Genomic DNA, 27474 nt, shown 5'->3' on the forward strand with positions numbered 1-27474 from the left:
CAGCATGGGGCAGGGGTCGCTTGCTGGAGGATTATCTGCTACTTGAAGTCTTTAAATCAGGATTTGGGGACTTCAACAGCTGAGTCAAGGGAGAGAATTATTTCAGGAGTGGGTGGGTCAGCTTTTGTGGCCTGCATCTTGCGGGAGGTCAGACTAGATGATCATAATGGTTCCTTCTGATCTTAAGTTCTATGATTCTATGATTCTATATATAGTCCATTTGGGACAGGTACATTATGTTTTATTTGTCTGTAAAACACCAGGCACATTGCTGGTAATCTGTACTTAATTAATAATAATATATAAAAAGTACATTTATGAATAGAATATTTTTAAGGTTTACTTGGCTGGCTTGCACAAATTCTAGTTGTTATGGTTTAGAATGAAAGAATGAAAGCAGTTTGACATGTTTAACAAGGCAAACATATCATTTTGAAATTACAAATTAACCGGAGAACAATGTAAAATATTGACACATATTGGTGGCTGTAGATTTTAAAATATATTCAACAGCTTATTAGGATTTAGGAATTGCTATACAGTAACAGACCAGCAATCTGTCTAGTCTAGGATCTTGTCTCTGACAATGTCTAATACCAGTTGCTTCTGAGAAAAGTAGGCCTGAGAAAGAGGCCTTGTATTGAACCATTAAGGAATTACCTGTCCAGAAGAGAGGATTTTTCCTCTAACTCCCCATCATTTAGTGGCTGGTTTGTGTCCTGAAGCATGAAGATTTATATATTTATAAAAATAGTTTATTATGAGAAAAGATAAATAGGAGAACCACAATTTCCTTCTCTATCCTTTTTTTTATTATGTTGTGTGTCCCTTCTTATAAGGGCAGCATTCTGCCAGGTACTGAGCACGCACTCTGGCTCTGATCCAGCAAAATATTTTAAGCACATGTTTAAGTACTGTTGTTGACCTCAATGGCCTACTCACATGCTTTAAGTATGTGATAAAGTGCTTTGCTGGACTGGGGTCAGACTGCTTGGGTTTTTTTACACACTCAAGCCTTAGGACCCCCCCACTGAAGTCACTGGTCCTACTCACATGTGAAGTTAGGCATGTGCTTAAATATCTTGCTGAATCAGGTCCTAAACTAAACACACACACACACAAATCTTTTCAATCTTGCCTTATACAAAGGTTTCTCCAGACCCCTAGTCGTTTTTGTTAGACTTCTCTGAACTTCTGCTTTTTCTGCTAAATCCTTTCTGAGATAGTGACCAAAACTAAACAGAGTGGCATACAATTGATTTACATAGTGGTATTAGAATATTTTGAGAATTATTTTCTATTCTTTATACATCCTGACATTGTTGAATATTGCCCACTTCTGCATGTTGAGCAGAGGATTTCAGTTTTCTGTCCACTGTGAAAGGCATATTTTTTCCTCAGTAGATTCGGTTAATTCAGACCCCATCAATGTGCATGAATATTATAGTCTAAATCATTCTTTCCAGTATCCATTAAGTTGCATTTATTGACACTGAATTTCATCCACTCTCTTAGTTACATCCTTCTGAATGTTATACTTGGCTTACCTAAATAATTTTATGTCCCCTGCATATTTTGCTAATTCAGTGTGCATTCTATCTTTCCCTGATCATTAATAAATATATAAATTAGTACAAGTACCAATTCTGTTAAACATTGATCATATTGAAAAATCTTCATTTACCTCTACTGTTTCTTATCTCTTACCCTCTTTTGAAGGAGTCTTTCTAAAGTTTTCTGAAAGTCCATATAAAACATATCAGTTTGTTCTCTTTTCTCCAGAATTTGGGTGACCCGATTTTCCTTTACAGAAGTCATGCTGCCTTACCCCCATCATCTTCATCTAGATGTTTTATAAATTTATTTTTAATTATCACTTTTATCAATTTACCTGGAATTGAAGTGAGGTTTAACAGTCCACAATTCCAAGCATTTTTCTAGCTACTTCTTTAAAGGTAGTGTGACAAAGTTCCTCCTCTACCTTGGTGGGTCCTGCGCTTATTGGCAGATTTGCTCACCTCAGTGATCTTCCCCACAGTCTGGGTCAACTCCTCCTGTGTCTGATCAGGAGTTGGGAGGTTTGGGGGGAACCCAGGCCCACCCTCTACTCCGGGTTCCAGCCCAGGGCCCTGTGGATTGCAGCTGTCTATAGTGCCTCCTGTAACAGCTGCATGACAGCTACAACTCCCTGGGCTACTTCCCCATGGCCTCCTCCAAACACCTTCTTTATCCTCACCACAGGACCTTCCTCCTGATGTCTGATAACGCTTGTACTCCTTAGTCCTCCAGCAGCACACCCTCTCACTCTCAGCTCCTTGTGCCTCTTGCTCCCAGCTCCTCACACGCACTTCCTCTCCTCTGGCTCCCCCCCACCTGACTGGAGTGAGCTCCTTTTTAAACCCAGGTGCCCTGATTAGCCTGCCTTGATTGGCTGCAGGTGTTCTAATCAGCCTGTCTGCCTTAATTGGTTCTAGCAGGTTCCTGATTACTCTAGTGCAGCCCCTGCTCTGGTCACTCAGGGAACAAAAAACTACTCAGCCAGTGACCAGTATATTTGCCCTCTACCAGACTCCTGTGCCCCACTGGCCTGGGTCTGTCACAGTAGGTACATTATACTATAATTAGTTATGAAATGCCCTTCATGAAATCTTTAGCTAATACTTTTTGGCAGTGAATTCCCTTATTCTGAACTCGCTTACACCGATATGTAACTGATATAGGTAAGAGGAGATTCAAGCCTCAGTCTTTTAAGCCCCAATCCTGCAAATATTTATGCATGTGCTTAAGCATTCTAACAGCACACTGAATACAGTGGGACTACTTGTATCTTTAAAGTTAAGCACACGTGTTTGTAGAACTGGGCGACTCTTTAAAGCCAGATGTGAAAAATCTTTCAAGCACTGGAAAACTAACTAGAATTTCTTAAATCTGGCCATTTCTACGGCTCCTGTTGAATTGTTCCCAAATTGTTAATCACCGAATCAAAAGATTATAGAAGCACAATGCAGTATTTGCTCTCTTTCATATTATAAGATGTTTCTTGAAAGACACTCAGTAGAACTCTTCCCAGCGTTTAAAGTCTGAACCTATCATCCACATCACTTTTTAAAAGCAAGTCTATTTTTTCATGTGTTCCCAGCTACCATATTTATTCATGATATCTGGCTGTACAAGTTGCCTCTTTCATATTAATGGAACCCAGAGTAGAAGAAGAGCCTCTACCAGTATAGCTATATTATAATCACAGGCGTGATTGCAGTGCATGTAAATATAAACAAGTTAGCAAGATTTGAGCTAGTTGAGAAACCAATAGCAGCAAAGCCTCAGTAGTGTGAGCTATCTATCTGAGTAAGTACTCAAGGCTAAGTTCCCTCTAAGCTGTGTGGCCGCACAGCAGCCTATTATGCTCCCAACCCTGGAGCTGCCATGGCGAGGAGAGATGCTATACTCAGCCCCGGACCTGCCGTGGCTGGGAAAGAGGCACCTATCCCGTGGCCCTCTTCCCCACCCCAGCCCACCCCCCGCAGCCCAGTTGCTGCTGCAGGGAGAGAGAGATGGAGAGAGTCCTCTCTCCCTGCCATAGCCCCAGGGAAGCCTGCACCCCAAACCCAACATCCCCAGCCGGAGCCTTCACTTCCCCTTCACCCAAACCCTCTGCCCCAGCCCTGAGCCCCCTCCCACACCTCAAACCCCTCATCCCCATCCCCACCCCAGAGCCTGCCCCCCACAGCCGGAGCCCTCACCCCCCACACCCCAACCCTCTGCCTCAGTCCTGAGCCCCCTCCCACACTCCAAACCCCTCAGCTTCACCCCCACCACATGAATTTTGTTATGTGCACCAATATGGAGGTGATGTCTGACATATCACCTCCATATTGGTGCACATAACAAAATTCATTCCACACATGCGTAGGAAAACTTAGAGGGAACACTGACAGGGTCCCAGGCAGACTTGTACAGCCTGCCCTGAAGCCCATGCTGTTACAACTTCACTGATGTTGGTACCTAAACTAGGTAGATTAAACTAGGTAGCTCTAGTATGTCTACACATGCTGCAAAAACATACCCCAATTGCAATATAGACATACGTTAAGAAACATACTGTGTTTTCAGACTACTGTGTTACCAGGTGCTGTACTTTCAGGATGAGACATAGCACATCAGCAACAGGAAGGATCACTGTAAATTGAATAGAAAATTATGCCAGTGATAGCAACTGCTCCTGGTCACAAAAAGGAAAGCCCCCCAAAGTGGTCGATATTGAAGAGGAGAAATACGTAAGTGCTGTAATGCAGTGAAGACAGAAGCTCTCCAGAGTCACACTCCCTAGAGTGAAATCCTCCAGTCACAGAGGATTTGATTGCACTCGATTTACACAGTGTAACTCTACTGATTTTAGTTGTTACTGCTGAGTTATGCTACTGTGAGATCAGAATCAGGCCCAGCATAATGAAAGAGAGATGTCTTCTTTAAAAAGTACAAATCTTAAATACACTTCTCATCTCCATATCTCGGGTAGTTGTTGGCAGGTTAAAAGCTTTTTGCCATTGGACATGTATTTTTGTTTACACAGGCAGCAAGTAATAAAGGAATAGCATCCAGCCTTGGGTAGAGATTGTTCAATAGTCTGTTTCTTTCTTGCTGTTACTGACTCTCTATGGCCTTTTAAAAAAATCTATAGGGCTTACTCTAGAGCTGACCTTGTCTAACTGTATTGATGGTTAGCAATTGAAGGCTAATTAGAAAGCAAGTTACTGTGGTAATTCCTGAGTCATATATTTAAAGAGACAATACTGCTAGAAAACCACTCATGCAGCTAGATTATACAAATTAAAAATATAATTCATTCATATTCATATGAAGTTGTAATATGCAACAAGGAAGTTTTTCCTTTGCTACCACATTTTCCCTCATTTTTACTCTCTTATTTTTCTGTTCTCTAAATTACATATAATTTTAGAGCTAAGGGATAAAAAAGGGTTTAAAAAACCACAGAAAACATGTTAGAATAAATTCTATAAATGACAGATAAGTCAGGTAAGAGATTATGGAATACAGAGTCTTGCATTTCTAGGTCACCTTCTCAAATAGAGCTCAAATTGCTGGGCTGCAAAGTTTATTTTTTGATGGAAAATTACACAGTAGCCTGTGTAAAATGAATTGATGACCTCAATCCAAATCATAGAATCATAGAAGATTAGGATTGGAAGAGACCTCAGGAGATCATCTAGTCCTACCCCCTGCTCAAAGCAGGAATGCCTAGTGAGCAGTTGTCCTTATTTCAACCCACCACCACCATTGACACGAATTGGCAACTTTGTTGGCCAAAGGTTGAAAGGCTAGCCTCTCACCCTAGAGGGTGATCCAATCACACTTGTGAGGCATTGTAGGAAGCATGCCCTGTCACTGGCTCGGCCTTTCCTCTTCTGGAGATAAATGGAGGACTTCAGTCTTCAGGCCTGCTGGTCCAGTTCCTGTCATAAGTAATACCTTCACTTCACATTATTTTTCAAATATGAGCCACAAACAAAAAAGTCATTTCTGTCGCTGTTGAGCACAGAACTGCCACTTCCTTCCCTTGCAAAATTTTTTTTAAAAATACATGCACACAAAAAACATGCCACTCATGATATGTATGTAAGCACATGTTTATAAGAAAAAGCAAATGATAACAAGTTAATGGTCTCACATGGTATATGAGCTTGCTGCTCTCCTTGAAGTGGAGAGAACTGAGAGATTAAATGCATTCATCAGGATCACATGTCTGTATGGTAGATGGTATTGTACTGAATAGCAGAAGTACTTGAATTTACTGTACTCTGTTGCAGAAAGTTCACATAAAGTCCTATGCACCACTCAAGTCCTTAAATGCACTTGTAGACTAGCAGACTTTACAGCAGTAAGTGAGCAAAAATGAAGCCACTGTTGTCAACATAAAATTGCCTTTAATGTATTTTCAGAATGAAATGCCTTAGATGCCTTCTTTTGCAATTCAGGGCTTGCATACATGCGAAATTTCACTGGTTTAACTAAAGGTGGGATTTAAAATTGATTTAGTTAAATCACTACAAAAGGTTGTCTGGACACACTTCAATACAGGACAGATTCATATTGATTTATTTAGCTTAAATCAATTAGGACTATGTTTAAGCTAAATCAAAATCAAGTCACTCTTACCCCAAAAGAAGAGCACCTTTTTAGGGTTTTACACCATTTTGGAGCTCTGCTGTATGTTAATACTGGATGGGAACCAAGCTTCTAAAAAAGCCTAATGTCCCCATAGCTAATTGATTAGCAGCATAAAGACTTTAACCCTTACTCTTCATTCTTTGATAGAATAAAGTATGTAGCTATTTCTGTTTCTGTCTTTTGTGTACGTACACTTTAAATGTAAAAGGGCTACTTTTCTGGAGAGGGGTGTTAATTGAAAATGATCTTACAGAATGAGAAATGTACTGTATTTCATTCATGGAGTTTTATATTTGTTCTTTGTTTTCCTTATCTAAAATAAATTACGTAGTCTCAAAGTATATGGGTTGCTTTTTGTGTGTGGAAAGTATCGCTATTTTCGACGACATGGATGGTTGATGTAGCAATTAGCCTTTATTTTTTAATTAGGCGTGTAGTGTTTTATTTATTTAATTAGGCATGCATAAAACATTCCTGAGAATCTGAAAAATCAACTGCTCCCATAGTTCAGCTGGTGAGTTGTATTTTGCTTTTCTGAATGTGTGTGTGTGTGTATAGTACTTTGGGTAACTGAACTTTACTAAGATCATGTCTTATCTTGTCCCATTGACATAGCTCCCACTGCTCATTGGGTGTGGTTTAATTATGTTGATGGGAGAGCTCTCACCTGTCAGTAGAGAGTGGCTACAGATGAGATCTTAGAGCACTGCTGTTGAATCGATATAGCTGTGCTGCAGTAAGGTCTCTAGTGTAGACGCAGCCTAAATATCCAGGGATTCTCCACAAACACAGTGCAGCAGCTTTCACTTATTTATTTTTCCTAAAGTGAGAGCGGGCATGTTCCAAAAAGAGTGACATTTTCAAAAGTTAAGAATGTCAGTGTAAATACAGGTTTCAGAGTAGCAGCCGTGTTAGTCTGTATCCGCAAAAAAAAAACAGGAGTACTTGTGGCACCTTAAAGACTAACAAATTTATTTTAGCATGAGCTTTCGTGAGCTAAAGCTCACTTCTTCGGATGCATAGAATGGAACACACAGACAGGAGATATTTATACATACAGAGAACATGAAAAGGTGGAAGTATGCATACCAACAGGCAGAGTCTAATCAATTGAGATGAGCTATCGTTAGCAGGAGGAAAAAAAACTTTTTGAAGTGATAATTAAGATGGCCCATAGAAGGTGTGAGGAGAACTTAACATAGGGAAATAGATTCAATTGGTGTAATGACCCAACCATTCCCAGTCTTTGTTTAAACCACAGTTAATTGTATCTAGTTTGCATATTAATTCAAGTTCAGCAGTCTCTCTTTGGAGTCTGTTTTTGAAGTTTTTTTGTTGCAAAATTGCCACCTTCAAGTCTGTCACTGAGTGGTTAGAAAGGTTGAAGTGTTCTCCCACTGGTTTTTGAATGTTATGATTCCTGATGTCAGATTTGTGTCCATTTATTCTTTTGCGTAGAGACTGTCCGGTTTGGCCAATGTACATGGCAGAGGGGCATTGCTGGCACATGATGGCATATATCACGTTGGTAGATGTAAATACAGACCCCAATCCACTGAAATCAGTTGGGCTCCATGTGTACTACCACAGCATGTAAAATCTCACACGGCCCAAATTAAGTGCTGATTTTACTTTCTCCAACACAGCCACCCAGTTATTTATTAGCGCTAACTGGAATTTTTTATAAACAAAAACTATTTTTGATTAAAAATGGCTTTATTAAAATTTTCTCAAAATTGTTGACATCAAATTTATTGGTTTCTCATGAAAAATGTTTCTTTTAATTTTTGTTTTCCAAAATGTCATAGAAAACCTCATTGTTCTACCAGGTTGGTGTGGTGTAAGGATACCGTAATTGGAGTCTCTCTTTATATCTGTAGCAAGAAGTCAGGTAGGAGAGGGTTGGAAAATGTCCTGTGCAGCAGGGAATGAGACATGGCAACATTGGGGACAGTGCTGTGTTCTGTATTCTAATAAAGTTCCTTGTGCAGTGCTATAAGAAAGCAACTCTTTCTGTAAATCCTATTGCCAGAAGCTCCAGATAGGAAAGAGCTTTCTACTCCCTCTAGTCTTGAAAAGAGAAAAGTGCTGCCATGGAGAACTTCACTTGTATAAGCTACCTACCCACAATTCCTCTTGTGACATTTTGGGAGTCACCATAACTAGGTATAAACCTGGATTCTGGGGGGTAGTGTGCTCCCAGAGAAGGGAAAGAGTTCTTGCTTTGAGGCAAAGCATCCACTTCTAAGCAGGGAGAACTCTGTTCAAAGATCCTAAGTGTTTCTAACTGTTCTCCCATGTGTACTGTGTTGTGGGAGACCACGAAGAGTGAGGACTTTGCTGTGAGAGACAGTACAGAGATGCTGTAGCAAGAGATGCAGAGGACAGCAGCAGAGCTCAGTGGTCTCTGGTGAATTCCCGCCCACCCAGCACCATAATAAAGTTTGCGCACTAGGCTAGGTGGTAGTGGTGCCATCGGGCAAGCAGCTCCCTTGAGATAGGAGACACCCCTACAAGGAGACAATGGACTGTTACCTGTGGGATATTCTCTCTGGCAGGAGGGAAGGGAGTTAGATACTGCCAAGTTACTGGGAGGGGGGATGTATTTTCCTCTTTCATTACATATATATTTCTGTTACTGTGTTTTTCCCAGGTTTTGATTGTGTCCCCTTTCCTCCAATAAAGGTTTCTTTGTTTGTATGAAGTCTGAGTGCTTGTAAATGGGGAAGTTCTGTCTGTAAAAGGCATGTTGTACGAGGTGTGTTTAGTTGTCCCAGGTTTCTGGGTGAGGGCTGCACACAGTTTTGTCCTAATTGCAGTGTTGCACTTTGTATGCCCTCCTTCCCAAAGTCTTTGAAATGCACACTAGCTCTTTGCTAGGATTTTATTCTTTCTATGTGTTATAATATAATGGCATAAATGTGGCAGTCACTTTACAAGCATAAAAGAAGAGGTCATCCTCCAAAGGAGATTATAGCCAAAGGCCCCAATTCTGTCGATACCGGTGCAATAGGATTTCAGTGAGATAATTCATATGCCTAATGTTAAGCATGTGTATAAATGTTTGCAGGAAAAAAATCCTAAATTAGGCTGAAAAGACCAGAATAATTACTTATTATTGTAGAGAATCATAGAATCATAGAATCTCAGGGTTGGAAGGGACCTCAGGAGGTCATCTAGTCCAACCCCCTGCTCAAAGCAGGATCAAACCCAACTAAATCATCCCAGCCAGGGCTTTGTCAAGCCTGACCTTAAAAACCTCTCAGGAAGGAGATTCCACCACCTCCCTAGGTAACCCATTCCAGTGCTTCACCACCCTACTAGTGAAAAAGTTTTTCCTAATGTCCAATCTAAACCTCCCCCTCTGCAACTTGAGACCATTACTCCTTGTTCTGTCATCTTCTACCACTGAGAACAGTCTAGATCCATCCTCTTTGGAACCCCCTTTCAGGTAGTTGAAAGCAGCTATCAAATCCCCCCTCATTCTTCTCTTCTGCAGGCTAAACAACTTCAGTTCCCTCAGCCTCTCCTCATAAGTCATGTGCTCCAGCCCCCTAATCATTTTTGTTGCCCTCCGCTGGACTCTCTCCAATTTATCCACATCCTTCTTGTAGAGGGAGAAAATGAGTCCATAGAGAACAAAAAAAAGGGGAATCCTTGTGCCAGAAATAGGCACTGTGCAGAGAAAGTGTTACTCAGGCTAAGGGAGAGTGAAAGCTTTTTAAAGCAGTGGTTTTCAATTTTTTTTTCATTTGCAGATCCCTAAAAAATGTCAAAGGGAGGTGCAGACCCCTTTGGAAATATTAGGCATGATCTACAGACTCCCAGGGTCTACATACCACAGGTTGAAAACCACTGAAATGGTTTAGAGAAATGCTTTAGAGATGTTTGTAGAAAGAACATAAGGTTGGGAACTGACAGAAAATCTTTGTGCAATAAGTTTACAATTGTTGTTGTTAATATATTAATAATAATATATTATTATTATTATTGCTTTTCCCATGCTTGGCTTAAGAAGCACCAGACCAATCACTCTTAATCAACTCCTTCTTTTATATCACAATAAATAGGTAAGAAAACATGAACTAATGTCTGAGATGGTAAAAATAAAATCTCTTGTAATTTATTTTCGCTGATTTGGGAGTGACATACTTGTATGTTCAGCTTTGGTGAATATTCAAAGTCTGCTCATAAACTTGGGAACTTACTTTTACAGCCAAATCAGAAGAGTAAGAGGTTTTCAGTTTTCCTTCTAAGAATGTACTGTGCCAATATGAGGCACCTGCTGTTCTCAGCTTCACTACTTCATTTAATGTATTAGAATTAGAAATAGAATTTTCCCCTAATGGTGTTTGTATGTACTGCTATAGAAAACTAGAGGCCATTCTTGTGTACTGTTCTTCCTATATGATCATAGAATCATAGAACTAGAAGGGACCTCAAGAGGTCATCTAGTCCAGTTCCCTACACTCATGGCAGGACTAAGTATTATCTAGACCATTCCTGATAGCTGTTTGTCTAACCCGCTCTTAAAAATTTCCAATGATGGAGATTCCACAACCTCACTAGGCAATTTATTCCAGTGCTTAACCACCCTGACAGTTAGGAAGTTTTTCCTAATGTCCAACTTAAACCTCCCTTGCTTCAATTTAAGACTATTACTTTTTGTCCCATCCTCAGAGATTAAGAAGAACAATTCTTCTCCCCCTTCCCTGTATGTACTTGAAAACTGTTATCATGTCCCCTCTCAATCTCCTCTTTTCCAGACTAAACAAATCCAATTTTTTCAATCTTCCCTCATAGGTCATGTTTTCTTGATCTATATTCTTTTTTGTTGATCTTCTCTTTAGTTTCTCCAGTTTATCAACATATTTCCTGAAATGTGGCACCAGGACACAATACTCCAGTTGAGGCCTAATCAGCGTGGAGTAGAGGCAGAAGAATTACTTCTTGTGTCTTGCTTACAATACTCCTGCTAATACATCCCAGAAAGATGTTCGCTTTTTTTGTGCGTTTTTTGGTTTTTTTGTGTTACACTTTTGACTCATATTTAGTTTGTGGTCCACTATGACCCCCAGACCCCTTTCCGCAGTACTGCTTCTGAGACAGTCATTTTCCATTTTGTACGTGTGCAACTGATTGTTCCTTCCTAAATGGAATACTTTGTATTTGTCCTTATTGAATTTCATCCTATTTACTTCAGACAATTTCTCCAGTTTGTCCAGATCATTTTGAATTTTAATCCTATCCTCCAAAGCACTTGCAACCCCTCCCAGCTTAGTATCATCTGCAAACTTTATAAGTATATTCTGTATGCCATTATCAAAATCATTGATAAAGATATTGAACAGAACTGGACCCAGAATTGATCCCTGTGGGACCTCACTCATTATGCCTTTCCAGCATGACTGTGAACCACTGATAACTACTCTCTGGGAATGGTTTTCCAACCAGTTTTGCACCCACCTTATAGTAGGTCCATCTAGGTTGCATTTCCCTAGTTTGTTTATGAGACGGTCATGAGAAACAGTATCAAAAGCTTTACTAAAGTCAAGATATACCACATCTACCACTCTCCCCCTATCCACAAGGCTTGTTACCCTGCCAAAGAAAGCTATCAGGTTGGTTTGACATGATTTGTTTTTGACAAATCCATGTGGACTGTTATTTATCACCTTATCTTCTAGATGTTTGCAAAATGATTTCTTAATTATTTGGTCTATTATCTTTCTGGGTACAGAAGTTAAGCTGATTGGTCTGTAATTCCCTGGGTTAGCCTTATTTCCCTTTTTATAGATTGGCACTATATTTGCCTTTTTCCAGTCTTCTGGAATCTCTCCCATCTTCCATGACTTTTCAAAGATAATCACTAATCGTTCAGATATCTTCTCAGTCAGCTCCTTGAGTATTCAAGGATTCATTTCATCAGGCCAGGGGACTTGAAGACATCTAATTTGTCTAAGTAATTTTTAACTTGTTCTTTTCCTATATTGGCCTCTGATCCTACCTCATTTTCACTGGCATTCACTATGTTAGACATCAAATCACCACCAACCTACTTGGTAAAAACTGAAACAAAGAAGTCTTAAGCACCTCTGCCATTTCCACATTTTCTGTTAATATTTTCCCCCTCATTGAGTAATGGTCCTATCCCATCCTTGATCTTCCTCTTGCTTCTAAAGTGTTTACCCTTTATGTCTCTAGCTAGTTTGAGCTCGTTTTTTTGCCTTGGCCTTTCTGATTTTGTCCCTACATACATGTGTTATGTGTTTATTAATCCTTTGTCATTTGACCTAGTTTCAACTTTTGTAGGACTCTTTTTATTTTTTTTTATTTTTAGATCATTGACAATCTCCTGATTAAGTCAGTATTGCCTACTCTTGTGATTCTATCCTGAGTCTCATGATAGTTGGTGTTCTTACAAAAGCCACAGCTCCTGGAGCATTCGTAAGAATCTCAGCTCTCATAGTTGTAGAGCAGGGGTAGGCAACCTATGGCATGCGTGCCGAAGGCGGCACACAAGCTGATTTTCAGTGGCACTCACACTGCCTGGGTCCTGACCACCAGTCCGAAGGGCTCTGCATTTTAATTTAATTTTAAATAAAGCTTCTTAAACATTTTAAAAGTTGTATTTACTTTACATACAACAATAGTTTAGTTATATATTATAGACTTATAGAAAGAGACCTTCTAAAAATGTTAAAATGTATTACTGGGACACGAAACCTTAAATTAGAGTGAATAAATGAAGATTCGGCACACCACTTCTGAAAGGTTGCCGATCCCTGTTGTAGAGAATAACTGGAAAATGTGACCTGAGTGAACCCTAGCAGCTCAACAACCAGATTGCAAATAAAAAGAACCATATATAACTATCTTTTTTAAACATCAACTTCATTATTCTTTTGTAGGGGAGGGTGAGCAAGTCTGACTCATGATTTTTGAATGTTTGGCAATATCTAGAACCAATTATTTGAGAATTGGGTGATGAAATATTGGGACAGGATGGGAAAAGGGAATGTGATGCAAGGGGTAATTATCTGATTATAAAGAGTGAAGCCATCACAATGTAATCTGAAATCTGACTCTACACAAGAGTAAAACAGAGAAAGGTAATTTCATTTCATGGAGGATTTCAATAATTTGAAATATGGTTTTGTTCTGATCAAAATTTTCTAAATTATTATTGACAAACCATCAAAACAAAGAGGAAAAGTAACAAAATAAAAGATAAGTGGCAATAAATTAATCTAGTCACATACTCTGAATGCATTAGTAGGCACATTGCCAGCAGATCGAGGAAAGTGATTATTCCCCTCTATTCGGCTCTGGTGAGGCCACATCTGGAGTATTGCATCCAGTTTTGAGCCCCCCACTACAGAAAGGATGTGGACAAATTGGCAAGAGTCCAGCAGAGGTCAACAAAAATGATTAGGAGGTTGGGGCACATGACTTATAAGGAGAGGCTGAGGCAACTGGACTTATTTAGTCTGCAGAAGAGAAGAGTGAGAGGAGATTTGATAGCAGCCTTTAACTACCTGAAGGGGGGTTTCAAAGAGGATGGAGCTTGGCTGTTCTCAGTGGTGGCAGATGACAGAACAAGGAGCAATGGTCTCAAGTTGCAGTGGGTAAGGTCTAGGTTGGATATTAGGAAAAAACTATTTCACTAGGAGGGTGGTGAAGCACTTCAATGGGTTACCTAGGAAGGTGGTGGAATCTCCATCCTTATTGGTTTTTAAGGCCCGGTTTGACAAAGCCCTGGCTGGGATGATTTAGTTGCAGTTGGTCCTCCTTTGAGTGGGGGGTTGGACTAGATAACATCCTGAGGTCTCTTAATTGTTTGATACGGTACCGCATGAAGAATTACTGGTTAAATTGGAAAAGATGGGGATCGAAATGAAAATCCAGAGGTGGATAAGGAACTGGTTAAAGGGGAGACTGCAGCGGGTCGTATTGAAAGGTGAGCTGTCGGGTTGGAGGGAGGTTACCAGTGGAGTTCCTCAAGGTTCGGTTTTGGGTCCGATCTTATTCAATCTATTTATCACTGACCTCGGAACCAAAAGTAGGAGTGGGCTGATAAAGTTTGCGGATGACACGAAGTTGGGAGGTATTGCCAATTCAGAGAAGGATTGGGATATCCTCCAGGGAGATTTGGATGACCTTGTAAACTGGAGTATTAGTAATAGGATGAAATTCAATAGTGAGAAGTGTAAGGTTATGCATTTAGGGATGACTAACAGGAATTTTAGTTATAAGCTGGGGACGCACCAGTTGGAAGTAACGGAAGAGGAGAAGGACCTCGGAGTCCTGGTTGATCGCAGGATGACTATGAGTCGGCAATGTGATGTGGCCGTTAAAAAAGCTAATGCGGTCTTGGGATGCATTAGGCGAGGTATTTCTAGTAGAGATAAGGAGGTGCTAGTCCCATTATCCAAGGCGTTGGTGAGACCTCATTTGGAGTACTGTGTGCAGTTTTGGTCTCCCATGTTTAAGAAGGATGAATTCAAACTGGAACAGGTGCAAAGAAGGGCCACTAGAATGATCCGAGGAATGGAGGGCCTGTCGTATGAAAGGAGACTTGAGGAGCTCGGTTTGTTTTCCTTAACCAAAAGAAGGTTGAGAGGAGATATGATTGCTCTCTTTAAATATATCAGAGGGATAAATACCAGGGAGGGAAAGGAATTATTTCAGCTCAGTACTAATGTGGACACGAGAACAAATGGATATAAATTGGCAGTCGGGAAGTTTAGGCTTGAAATTAGACAAAGGTTTCTAACCATCAGGGGAGTGAAATTCTGGAACAGCCTACCGAGGGAAACAGTGGGGGCGAAGGACCTCTCTGGCTTTAAGATTAAGCTTGATAAGTTTATGGAGGGAATGGTTTGATAGGATAATGTGATTTAGTCAATAGGTCAATAACGTGCCACCACTGGTAATTAGTACCGAGGGTCAATGTTGGGATATTGAAAGTCTTTTTCCTGAGTGTCTGGCTGGAGAGTCTTGCCCGCATGCTCGGGGTTCAGCTGATCGCCATATTTGGGGTCGGGAAGGAATTTTCCTCCAGGGTAGATTGGTAGTGGCCCTGGAGGTTTTTCGCCTTCCTCCGCAGCATGGGGCAGGGGTCGCTTGCTGGAGGATTATCTGCTACTTGAAGTCTTTAAATCAGGATTTGGGGACTTCAACAGCTGAGTCAAGGGAGAGAATTATTTCAGGAGTGGGTGGGTCAGCTTTTGGGGCCTGCATCTTGCGGGAGGTCAGACTAGATGATCATAATGGTCCCTTCTGATCTTAAGTTCTATGAGTTCTATGATTCTATGATTCTAACCCTAATCGTCTATGATTCTATTAATTGGTTTTGGGAAGATGATTATGAAGATGTGGGCTTTTGGGAAAGGCAAGTAAAACCCGTTTCCAACAAAATACAAACATCCACCATAGAAGACACACTTATTTCTTGAAACATGATGGAATTAGGAGAATTTTGAGGCTTTAACCTGACAGATAAAGATAGTCTTTCAGCTGAGAGAGCGCTTTTTTTTATTGCCAACTTGCATGTAATAGTCCATAGCTAGTATCATAAACTTTGAGCCTATTTGGTAACATAGAATAGTAGAATCATAGCAAAGTACCCGAGTAATAGAATCATAGAAACAAACTTGCATTATGTCTTCTGACAAACATCTGTTTTGTATTCTCTTTCTTGGTTTAGACCCTGATTCAACAGAGCACTTAATGCACATGCTTAATTTGAAGAATATGAGTAGTGCTATTGATTTCAATGAAACAACTCGTGTACTTAAAGTTAAGCACGCATGTAGGTGCTTTGCAAGAATAGTACTTTAGTTTGTTTCCTCTTTGATATTTTGGAAATTGCTCCTGATTGTCTGTACATACCTGTGCAAAAAATTGTATAAATCAGAAATGATGCCTCGATTTCTATCTGGATTTGCAATGATAGCGGGTACTAAAGCAGATAGTATTATTCATTGCACATAAATTATCCAGTAAATGTAGTCCCTTTTTTTGTTTGTAGCTCACTATTACATGCTATTAGCATATTACCTGTTCTCATCAATGCCTAACCTATGAAGGAGGTGGTTGTTTTGAGCTGATCCCTTCACTTAAGGTCTAGCGCTTCGTACTCTTAGTTCTTGAGATCCCCTATTCAATCCCCGGTGTCAGCCAAGAGAACAATTGTCACATGTTTGTGTTTTGTCCATCAACAGACTAGGAGTGTGGCTAATTTAATCACTATTCAAAATTGTTCAAACAACTAATGAAAAAAAAACCTCATCAGATGTGCTGTTTGCAAACTGCTCATTTCCATTTCCTTTTCGTGGGATGTGGTTGATCACCTAAATCATGCTGTTGTTTCTCATCCTTACCTGTTTGAATGAAAATTTAAATAGGAGAATAACAAATGACAGACAGTGGATAACGAATAATAAATATTCTTGCTTGCACACAAATACCCTTGTATGCATGTGAACACGAATATTTATTCCCCAAATATTTGGATGAATAAAAACCCATTTTATGCAAATGGTGTGGTTAGATTTTTTAAATAATCTTTTAAAAGAAAAACAGAGATTTCTATCTTCCTTCCTTTCCTTTCTTTTTTAATCATTTATTCTCCTCTTCCCTTTTGAAAACATTGTGGACTGCTTAGCCCAAGCTTTAGCCTGACCTCCTTTAAACACTTTTCCTAAAAAATAACACATAACCCTCTATAATTTCCCAAAGTAAAAAGCATACTTCTGACACAGAACCATTTAATAAATAAGCATCCTTCTAAAAACATACCCAAATTATATGCCAGATAAGACTTTCCAACCCTGTCACAGTGCTGGATTCACACATTTTGTTGGGTCAACTCATGAAACATTATTAACCTCAGCAGCGCCATCTGTTGGGGAGCTCATACAGTATAGTTTACTGTATCTTGGTGCCTTTATTGTGGCCTGCAAAAAACCTACATCACAAAGGGCAAATAAACCTGCAGCCTTTGTCCCTGTGCTGTTTTGCAGCATGGACTCTCTCCTGACTAATCTCATTTGGAGGTATAAAATGTTCTGCATTTTCTGTGGATTTTCCTTTTTCTAGATGACCGATTTTTAGATTGCAGGAAACAGCAAATGTGCTGTTCATAAAAAATAATAATAATAAAATGAACTCTTAAAAGGCTGCTTCAAACAACATTGGTTTCATTCAATCTTTTAAAGTGTACTTGAGCAAGCAGTTTGCACTATCATATAAATATACAATAAAAGGTGATTACTCATAATGCATATTTTATGTCATCATGATAAGATGGGAATGGAATGGAAAATATTTTGGTTAAGGCCTTGGATTTAATTCTGTACACTATAATAAACTGTGGAGGCAGCATGATCCAATGGCTAGGACAGTGGATTGGGACTGACCAGGTTTCTGTTCCCAGCTGTATCACTGACTTACTGAGTTTAACCCTTGATGGCCATTTCACCTTTCTGTGCCCTTGTCTTCCCTCCCAAGTTTTGTCTATTTGGATTGTAGGATCTTTGGGGCAGGGTCTCATACTGTGTGTTCCTATAATTCATACTACAGTGGAGCCCCAAACTCAGCTGAGTCATATTGGTGCAACTGTAATATAAATAAATTATAAAGAGAAGCTGGAATGTGTGGATTCTGTAGCAACACAGCCCTCAGCTAAATAAATGCAATTCCCATTGCAGTGTGGGTAAAATCATGTCTTTCTCAATTGCTCATCAGTCAGTCTCTTGGGATATCATAAATTCATTTGTTCTCCAGTCACTGTAGAGTTTTTGAGAGTAGACGAGATCAGAATTGCTAATGTTTAAAAAAAGCAGTGGTTTTTTATTTAAATACAAAAAAACAAAATACTTATAGGATTTTTATACATAATAAAGGGGCAGGCAAGGTTGTTTTTTAAATGGGCAGCCTACTTGGCAGGCATAGTTCAGTGGCTGCTCAAAACAAAGAGGGATATTTCATATATATTAATTTTTAACTTTTTTTATAATTGATCTCTTACCTATAGTGACTGTCTCTTACTATTTTACTTTGGGCCTTGTCTGAATCCATTTGCAGTAGCTACCTTAATTTCAAAAGAACAAAATAACCTTAAGTAAAGGGTGCCTGATATATAGTATGACCCATTTCACAGGGCTTCATTTGGCAGCTGTGTGCTGGTGTGTCCTCCCATTAGTGAGTTGCATCCAAATCTCAAAATGTACTTCATGGACCAGATTCAAGCCTGAGAAATGGATCCTTTGTGTAACCCTTCTGCCCCTCTGAGTTGGCAGCAACAAGGGCCGGGTTCAGTATCCAGGGGTTCCGTTTCAATAACACAATGCAAAACCGTCTCGAGCCCCCACCCTGGGACCATTACATACCACCCCCCCGGGCGCCTCCAGGAGGCAATACTTCCCCACTCGCAAGCACAGAGTCCGAGTGTAGCAAAATCCTTTTAATAAAGGAGGGAAACAATGCGGCATCACGTTGGAGAGACACCACAAACAGGACTATACACAAACCATAAGCAAAAAAACCCACCTCCAAGTACATTTGGCACTGTCCTTTCCCCCTTAGGGTCTTAAGTCCAATCACCCCAAAGTCCAACAACCCAAGAGTCTCTGTCTCTGGTCAGTGCCACCCCCAGAGTTCAAAAGTTTATCTGCAGAGTTTTACCCCCCCCCCCCAGCCTGGGTGGAAATGGGGGGGGGCCACACACAGGGTGTTAAGGGACACCTTATGTGGGCCAGGGCCGACTGCCCCGCTTCTCCGTGGAGTTCTGCTGCAGCCTTCACCACGACTGGCTCCACTCCATCAGCTGTGCCGCTCCTCCAGCCAACCCGTGAACCGCATCAGCCGTCCCCGCGAACCGCTCCACACTGCTCACTGTTCCACGGGCTGCGCCAACATGCTGCAGACTGCTCCGCTCTGCCAGCCGCTTAGCGATCGATCTTCAGGCTCCCCCACTCAGTGATCTCAGCTCAGTAAGCTTAGCTCTTTTAGTGATTTCAGCTCTTAGTGGTTTCAACTTGTAGTAGAGGAGCCGCAGTGCCACCTTGGCCCAATGTGAACTCAGGTCAGCAGCCTCCAGATGGACTCCTAAAGGATTCAAAATTAGCTCTACTCTTTAACAGTGGAGAGAGGAGGATGTGCAATTGGTGTACCAGGCCCTCAAAAGGGGCCCATACCATCAGGTACACACACCAGTCCCCAGCCTCTCTCCCCTCACTGGGTTTTGGAACCCATGTCCCTTGTCTAGCAAGTACTATTTAATGTAGGTTGAGTCATTTCTGTCATAAAGCAGTCTCATAGTTCCTCATTCACATAATTAAGGTAACAGCACTTTTTTTTCCTTCCTGCCCCAATAACAAAGAAATTGGGGATTCCACGGTGTGAAAATAACCATCCCATGCTGCTGTGTGTTATGCTAAGTGGAGTGGGTTTACCAATGCAAATGTACATTCCCAACATTCCTTTGCCCACTCCTCATAATGTACCACCAGATGTCAGGGTAGATCTCATCCTGACTCTGCTTACATCCTCCCCCCAGCTGAGAATTTGTCGTCCCGACAAATCACATTCCGTACTATACCAACTTACTGGTCCCCTCCAAAGGGCCTCAGATAGCCCACTTTAGCTTTCACAAACCTGTGTGCTAAATGTATTGGCTCCTCACTAATCACCCCAGGTGCATCGTAAGTTAGCCGTTTCACTGGTCTTATTACCCTATCTCGCCTATGGAGAATCTCTGTTGCTGTGGTAGGGGGGACATCCTCTTGAGTGACGGATGGGGAGGTTTCCTGTGAGTTCCCCTCGGATACTGGCATAGGCCCCTGCATTTCTAGTTCTAACAGTGGAGGATTGAAGGTGCTTGGGACATCTTCCATCTGTATGTCGCCACTGTCCAATAATCTGTGTAAGTCATTACACGGGGGTTCCACCAGTGGCTCAGGAGTGTCAGGAATGGGCCTAAATACTTCTGCCATAGGGTTTAGGGCGGAAGAGGAGGTAGTCTCTTTTGATTCAGCTGATCGAGACTGCAATCTTGTCTTCATCCTAGGATACACCATGGTTGTGTCTTCCTCCTCAGACTCACTCTCAGATGTGCTGAGTAGGGGTAGGTTAGCTGCAGGAGGACGGCTGTCCGCGTTGGAAGGTGGCTTTGGTACAGCACCTTCGTTCTGCCCAATTGCCCTGTTGTGGCCCATCTCATAAGGGCTGCCTACCAATTCCCCCACCGGGAGCAAAAGGTTTCTATGCACCGTCTTTGTCTGCCCTGGACCCTCTTCAGGTTTGATCTTGTAGACCGGCAGGTCTCCTAGCTTTTCCATCACCAAGTAAGGTATTGCCTTCCATCTGTCAGCTATCTTGTGTTTGCCAGCAATACCCAAATTTCGCAGCAGGACTCTGTCCCCTGGCTGGAGCTCTTGCAGACGTACCCTAGCATCATATCGATGTTTGTTGCGGTCTGCATTCTTCCGAGCTGCAGATGCAGCTAAGTGATAAGCATCCCGCAGCTTTTCTCGTAGTCGGGATACATATTGCTGATGGGTTTCATAGCTATCGCCATCCTCTGATACACCAAAGCACAGGTCTATGGGTAATCTTGGTTCTCGCCCAAACATCAAGAGATATGGGGTGACTCTCGTAGCGTCGTTCTTTGTGGCGTTGTAGGCGTGCACCAGAAATGCGACATGTTGGCTCCAGGTTGCTTTCTGCTCTGGCCGCAAAGTCCCTAACATATCTAACAAGGTTCGGTTGAACCTCTCTGGCTGAGGGTCACCCTGCGGGTGATACGGCGTTGTCCTCAACGTCTTAATTCCTGCTATCCTCAGCACCTCCTTTAGAAGGTGACTCTCAAAGTCCCGCCCCTGATCCGAGTGTATCCAGGCTGGGAATCCATAAACTGAGAAATATTTTTCCCACAGTACTCGAGCGACAGTAGTGGCCTTCTGATCACGTGTGGGATATGCCTGCGCATATCACGTATAATGGTCGGTCACGACTAGAATGTTCCCAATATTCCTCTTGTCTACTTCTAAGGACAAGAAATCAATGCATACCAGCTCCAAAGGTTTGTTGCTGGTGATGTTCTTCAGATATGCAGCCCTCATAGGCAGAGTTTTCCTTTGGACACATCGAGCGCAGGTTTCACATTTTCTGCGAACATCTTCGGCCATCCGGGGCCAATAGAACCTACTGCGAATAAGTTCCAGGGTCCTCTCCATTCCTAAATGTCCAAAGTCATCATGCAGGGCCCTCATGGCCAGGGCTCTGTATGCTTTCGGCAGCACTAGTTGGTTCCGTTGCTTTTGTAGAGGGTCTGTGGTCACACGGTGTAGCACTCCCTGAATTAGTTTTAGTTTGGTCCATTCTCTCAATAGTAGCTTACCCTCTGGGTTGGGCAGGACAACCGCAGCCGGGCTTCGCCCCTCCCTTTTAGCAAGTAGGGTATCACGGATGTCAGTATCTTGCAGCTGGGCTTCCTGCCAGTCAGCCACATTGAGCATGGGCAAGGGAGATTGGTCCAATGCAATATAGTTCACCGAAGAAGAAGGCACGCATTCAGGGGGCAGGCCCAAAGCTTCAGCAACACATCCATGAAGGCTCTCATGGGCCTCCGGCTCTCTGCGACTCACGCTGCAAATAGCTCTCACTCCATCTGTGGGTATCACAGCAACTTCAGGTGTCTGCGGACGTCTGGACAATGCATCTGCATCTACATTGCCTCTCCCTGATCGGTATTGAATGCTGAAGTCATAGCTAGCCAAAGCAGCCACCCATCTTTGCCCTGTAGCATCCAGTTTAGCACTTGTTAACACATAAGTCAGTGGGTTGTTGTCTGTCCACACCTGGAACTGAGCACCATACAAGTAGTCTCGAAATTTCTCAGTGATGAAGGCCAAGAACTCCAGCTTGTGGGTGGGATAGCGTGTTTCACTATCAGACAGTCCTCGGCTGGCAAAGGCTACAGGTTTACGCGTGCCTTCCACCTCCTGGTACAGAACTGCTCCCAGACCCTCCAAACTGGCATCTGTATGCAGGATAAATGGCTTGCTTGGGTCAGCAAAGACTAGGACAGGGGCATGAGTAAGGCAAGTAATGATTTCTCGAAAAGCCTTTTCACATCTCTCATTCCACCGTGGCCCAAAGGGTTTGAAGGGGCCATAGTGTCTCTGCACGGAAGGCCTTTTATTCCTGGTCTTATATTTGTTCTTGCTGGACTGATATCCCCTGGTAAGATCATTGAGGGGTTTTACAATTGTAGCATAGTTTTTTACAAATCTGCGGTAGTAGCCACTAAACCCAAGGAAAGTCTTGAGTTCTCTGTAGTTGCTTGGACGTGGCCATGTAGTGAGTGCTTCTATTTTATCAGGATCAGTACTCACACCCTTGCATCCGAAGAAGTGGGTATTCACCCACGAAAGCTCATGCTGCAAAACGTCCGTTAGTCTATAAGGTGCCACAGGATTCTTTGCTGCTTTTACACACCCTCTTGGGACACGATGTGGCCCACGTACTTCACCGAGGTCCTGCAGAACTGGCATTTGTCAATTGAAAGCTTCAAACCATAATCCTCCAACCTATCAAGGACTTTAAGAAGTCTTTCTTCATGCTCTTCCAAAGTTCTTCCAAACACAATCAGGTAATCCAAATAAACTAACACTTGCAGTAAATTCATGTCTCCCACAATTTTCTCCATAAGACGTTGAAATGTGGCCGGTGCTCCAGAAATCCCTTGGGGCATGCGTTCGAACTGATAAAACCCTAATGGGCAGATGAAGGCTGTCTTCCCCCAGAGTTCAAAAGTTTATCTGCAGAGTTTTACCCCCCCAGCCTGGGTGGAAATGGGGGGGGGGGGCGCACACAGTGGGTTAAGGGACACCTTACGTGGGCCAGGGTCGACTGCCCCGCTTTTCCGTAGAGTTCTGCTGCAGCCTTCACCACGACTGGCTCCACTCCATCAGTTGTGCCGCTCCTCCAGCCAACCCGTGAACCACATCAGCCGTCCCCGCGAACCGCTCCACGGGCTGCGCCAACATGCTGCAGACTGCTCCGCTCTGCCAGCCGCTTAGCGATTGATCTTCAGGCTCCCCCACTCAGTGATCTCAGCTCAGTAAGCTTAGCTCTTTTAGTGATTTCAGCTCTTAGTGGTTTCAATTTGTAGTAGAGGAGCCGCAGTGCCACCTTGGCCCAATGTGAACTCAGGTCAGCAGTCTCCAGATGGACTCCTAAAGGATTCAAAATTAGCTCTACTCTTTAACAGTGGAGAGAGGAGAATGTGCAATTGGTGTACCAGGCCCTCAAAAGGGGCCCATACCATCAGGTACACACACCAGTCCCCAGCCTCTCTCCCTTCACTGGGTTTTGGAACCCATGTCCCTTGTCTAGCAAGTACTATTTAATGTAGGTTGAGTCATTTCTGTCATAAAGCAGTCTCATAGTTCCTCATTCACATAATTAAGGTAACAGCACTTTTTTTTCCTTCCTGCCCCAATAACAAAGAAATTGGGGATTCCACGGTGTGAAAATAACCATCCCATGCTGCTGTGTGTTATGCTAAGTGGAGTGGGTTTACCAATGCAAATGCACATTCCTAACATTCCTTTGCCCACTCCTCATAATGTACCACCAGATGTCAGGGTAGATCTCATCCTGACTCTGCTTACATTTGTTCTGATCTCTAAATTGGCAGGTGGGTAACCCTCTGGAATAGCCAGCTGTAGCCTGCCTCTCCTGGTACCCCTCACCATAGAGGGCTTGGCCAGAGCAATTTCTCTCTGGTAGCCCTTTGGTGACCATACCAAACTGGTGTAATGTAAAGCAGTCCTGTGGCTACTCTAAGGGTACGTCTACACTACGGGACTATTCCGAATTTGCATAAACCGGTTTTGTAAAACAGATTGTATAAAATCGAGTGCGCGCGGCCACACTAAACACATTAAATCGGTGGTGTGCGTCCACGGTCCGAGGCTAGCATCGACTTCTGGAGCGTTGCACTGTGGGTAGCTATTCCGTAGCTATCCCATAGTTCCCGCAGCCTCCCCCGCCCCTTGAAATTTCCGGGTTGAGATGGGGCAAAAATCATTGTCGCGGGTGGTTCTGGGTAAATGTCGTCAGTCACTCCTTCCTCTGGGAAAGCAACGGCAGACAAGCATTTCACGGCTTTTTTCCCTGGATTGCCCTGGCAGATGCCATAGCATGGCAATCATGGAGCCTGTTTTGCCTTTTGTGACTGTCACCGTATGTGTACTAGATGCCGCTGACAGAGGCGATTCAGCAGCACTACACAGCAGCATGCTTTTGCTTTTGCATGACAGCAGAGATGGTTACCAGCCATACTGTACCATCTACCAATCCATAAATTGGTAAAAAGATGATCATGGTTACCAGTCCTTTTGCACTGCACCATCTGTTGCTGTCATAAGTGCCCCCTGGCTGCTCTTAGCTAGGGGCGCAAAAGTCAAAATTGGGAATGACTCCCTGAGTCAATCCCTCCTTTTTGGTATCTAAAAATAGAATTAGTCCTGTCTAGAATTTGGGCAAGTGTACTAGAGAACCACTGTATCAGAGAACCAGAGAGCACAGCTGCTCTGTGTCAGATCCAGCAGAAATTATGAGCTGTATGCTATTCACAGGGGGTGCTCCTGCAACAACCCCACCTGTTGATTCCATTCTTCCCCCAGCCTTCCTGGGCTACCATAGCATTGTTCTCCCACTTGTGTGATGAAGTAATAAAGAATGCAGGAATAAGACACAGTGACTTGTTAGTGAGAAATGAGTGGAAGGCAGCCTCCAGCTGCTATGATAGTCCAGACAGGACATTAAGAAGTGTGGCGGAGAGGAGCCCAGCATCGCGCTGCTAGTCCAGGGGCAATTGAATCTTTTCTTTACACATGAAGGGTGGGGGCTGACAGTGCTCAGCCCCCTGTTGCTATGATGAAGATGGTTACCAGCCATACTGCACCATCTACCAGGAAAAATTAGGGCCAGGCACCCTTGATAGACCTAACGGATGCTAGTCGGCATGTTTACCAGTCCTTTTGCACTGCCCCATGTGCCAATAGGCTGATGATGACAATGGGTATCAGTCTTACTGCACCATCAGCCACCCATGGCGGGGGGGGGGGGGAGCAAGGATGTTGGTGTTGAGTGCTGCAGCATCGCGTCTATCTGCAACATTCAGTAAAGATAGGGTGACATGTAAAAGAGTCAAGAAAGGATTGTTTTCCCTTTCACTTCTGCGGGTGGGTGGGGGGGTGCGTAAATTGCCGAGCTATGCTCTGACCCACCGTGGACACTGTTTTTGACCCTAGAAGCATTTGGAGCTCAGCCAAGAATGCAAATGCTTTTCGGATACTGCAGGAACTGTGGGATAGCTTGAGTCCTCCAGTCCATGAGCGTCCATTTGATTCTTTGGCTTTCCGTTACGCTTGTCACGCAGCAGTGCGCTGAGTCCCTGCTATGGCGTCTGTCTGGAGATTTTTTAAAAATGATTTTGAATTTCGTCTTCTGTAACGGAGCGCTGATAGAACAGATTTGCCTGCCCTTACTGCGATCACATCCGCATGGTCCATGCTGGAGCTCTTTTTTTAATTTTGATTTCGGACTGCATCACCACCCGTGCTGATCGGAGCTCCACGCTGGGCAAACAGGAAATATTCAAAAGTTTGCGGGGCTTTTCCTGTCTACCTGGCCACTGCATCCGAGTTCAGATTGCTGTCCAGAGCGGTCAGTGGTGCACTGTGGGATACCGCCCGGAGGCCAATACTGTCTATTTGCGGCCACACTAAACCTAATCCGATATGGTAATACCGATACTAGCGCTACTCCTCTCGTTAGGGAGGAGTACAGAAACCGGTTTAAAGAGCCCTTTATATCGATATAAAGGGCCTCTCAGTGTGGACGGGTGTGGCGTTAAATCGGTTTTACGCTCCTAAAACCGGTTTAAACGCCTAGTGTAGACCAGGCTCAAGTTACACTCTGGGCTGAAACTCCCCCAGAGACAAGTGGAGCAAAGGGTGTTGTGCAGCTGCATGTATTCTGGCATAGCTGGGGTTTCAGCTCATAAAAGAAAACTGTACCCATTTTTGTTCTGCAGTTTTGAAACTATACATAAAAGGCATTAATCACATATAAATATCATGAGCTAGATTAGATGGAGCTTTCTTCAATTTTTTTTGCTGGGGACAGGAGAGCTGTACCACCTCTGTGTTTTCCTGCCTTCTGACAGCAGAACTCTGGAAATTTGCAATAAAATTTTTAAAGTAAGCTCAACATTTTACACCAGGATGAAATCATAATATGTGTTACTGTGGAACCAAAAATCCTACCTCTTCAGAGCTGTTACATTTAAAGTTCCCCTTCTCCCCATCATGGGGTTATGAAAGTCTTGGCTAAATCTATATTAACATTCAGTGATGTCTGAGATTCAATAAACAGTCTGTAGCCCATAGATCATGCACTATAATTTCATATGTGCAGGCACCTGTTGTAATTTATAAGACCTTTGGGAGGCAATGTGATCTAGTGAATAGGGCACACGACTGAGACTCAGCAGACCTGCATTCTATTCCCAGCTCTGTCACAGGCCTGCTTCACCTCTCTGGGCCCCTGTTTCCTCATCTGTAAAATGGGACTAATGATACTTACCTCCTTCATAAAGAACTTTGAGGCCTATGGATAAAAGGTGCCCTATAAATTCTAGGTATCATTCTTCACCAAATACCCATACTTCTTTGGCTTATCTTTTCACTTGTACCATGGCATGAAATATTTCAACTTCTTTTCTCCACAGAGAGATCTCCCAGAATGATGCCTTGGAAGTCATAGAAGCTAATGTGTTTTCCAACCTTCCCAAATTACATGAAATGTAAGTAAGCAAGCAACATAAGATCGTAGGATAGAAATGTAAAGACTAGTGGTGGCCAGATATCAAAGGGTTTGGTTCAGATGTACTTTAAAAATTCAAATGCATACATGTATGCTTGGGATCTCTCTTTTCATCTGTCTATTTCCTTCTCTTCCCACTCACCCTTTCCTTTCTCAACCAGAAGCTTCCCTGGTCTCTTGCCCTCAACACTCTCACTCTTTGATCTAAAACACTTCCTCAACTATTAGCAATATGGTAAAATAGGTGGAGGGCTGGGATTCTGACTCTGCTAGGTTTGGGCTGGCTGCTCCTTTGGAGTCATGTAGAGTTATCCCCTGTCAGAAAAGCCCCCAAATGTATTGCTCTCCTCCATCCTCTATCTAAGAGAAGTCCTGGAT

The 27474-nt window shown here is 42.7% G+C and overlaps 1 protein-coding gene across 2 annotated transcripts in view; it reads left to right on the forward strand.

The window, feature by feature from the left end:
• FSHR (follicle stimulating hormone receptor) overlaps positions 1-27474 on the forward strand; it is a 185067-nt gene that overhangs the window by 84046 nt on the left and 73547 nt on the right. For both annotated transcript variants that reach the window (XM_045011604.1, XM_045011605.1), the window contains one exon: positions 27002-27076. In XM_045011604.1, coding sequence (XP_044867539.1) covers positions 27002-27076 — 75 coding nt within the window. The remainder of the gene's footprint in view (positions 1-27001; positions 27077-27474) is intronic.

The sequence above is a fragment of the Mauremys mutica genome, chromosome 3, assembly GCF_020497125.1.
Source record: "Mauremys mutica isolate MM-2020 ecotype Southern chromosome 3, ASM2049712v1, whole genome shotgun sequence".
Classification (NCBI taxonomy): Eukaryota; Metazoa; Chordata; order Testudines; family Geoemydidae; genus Mauremys; species Mauremys mutica.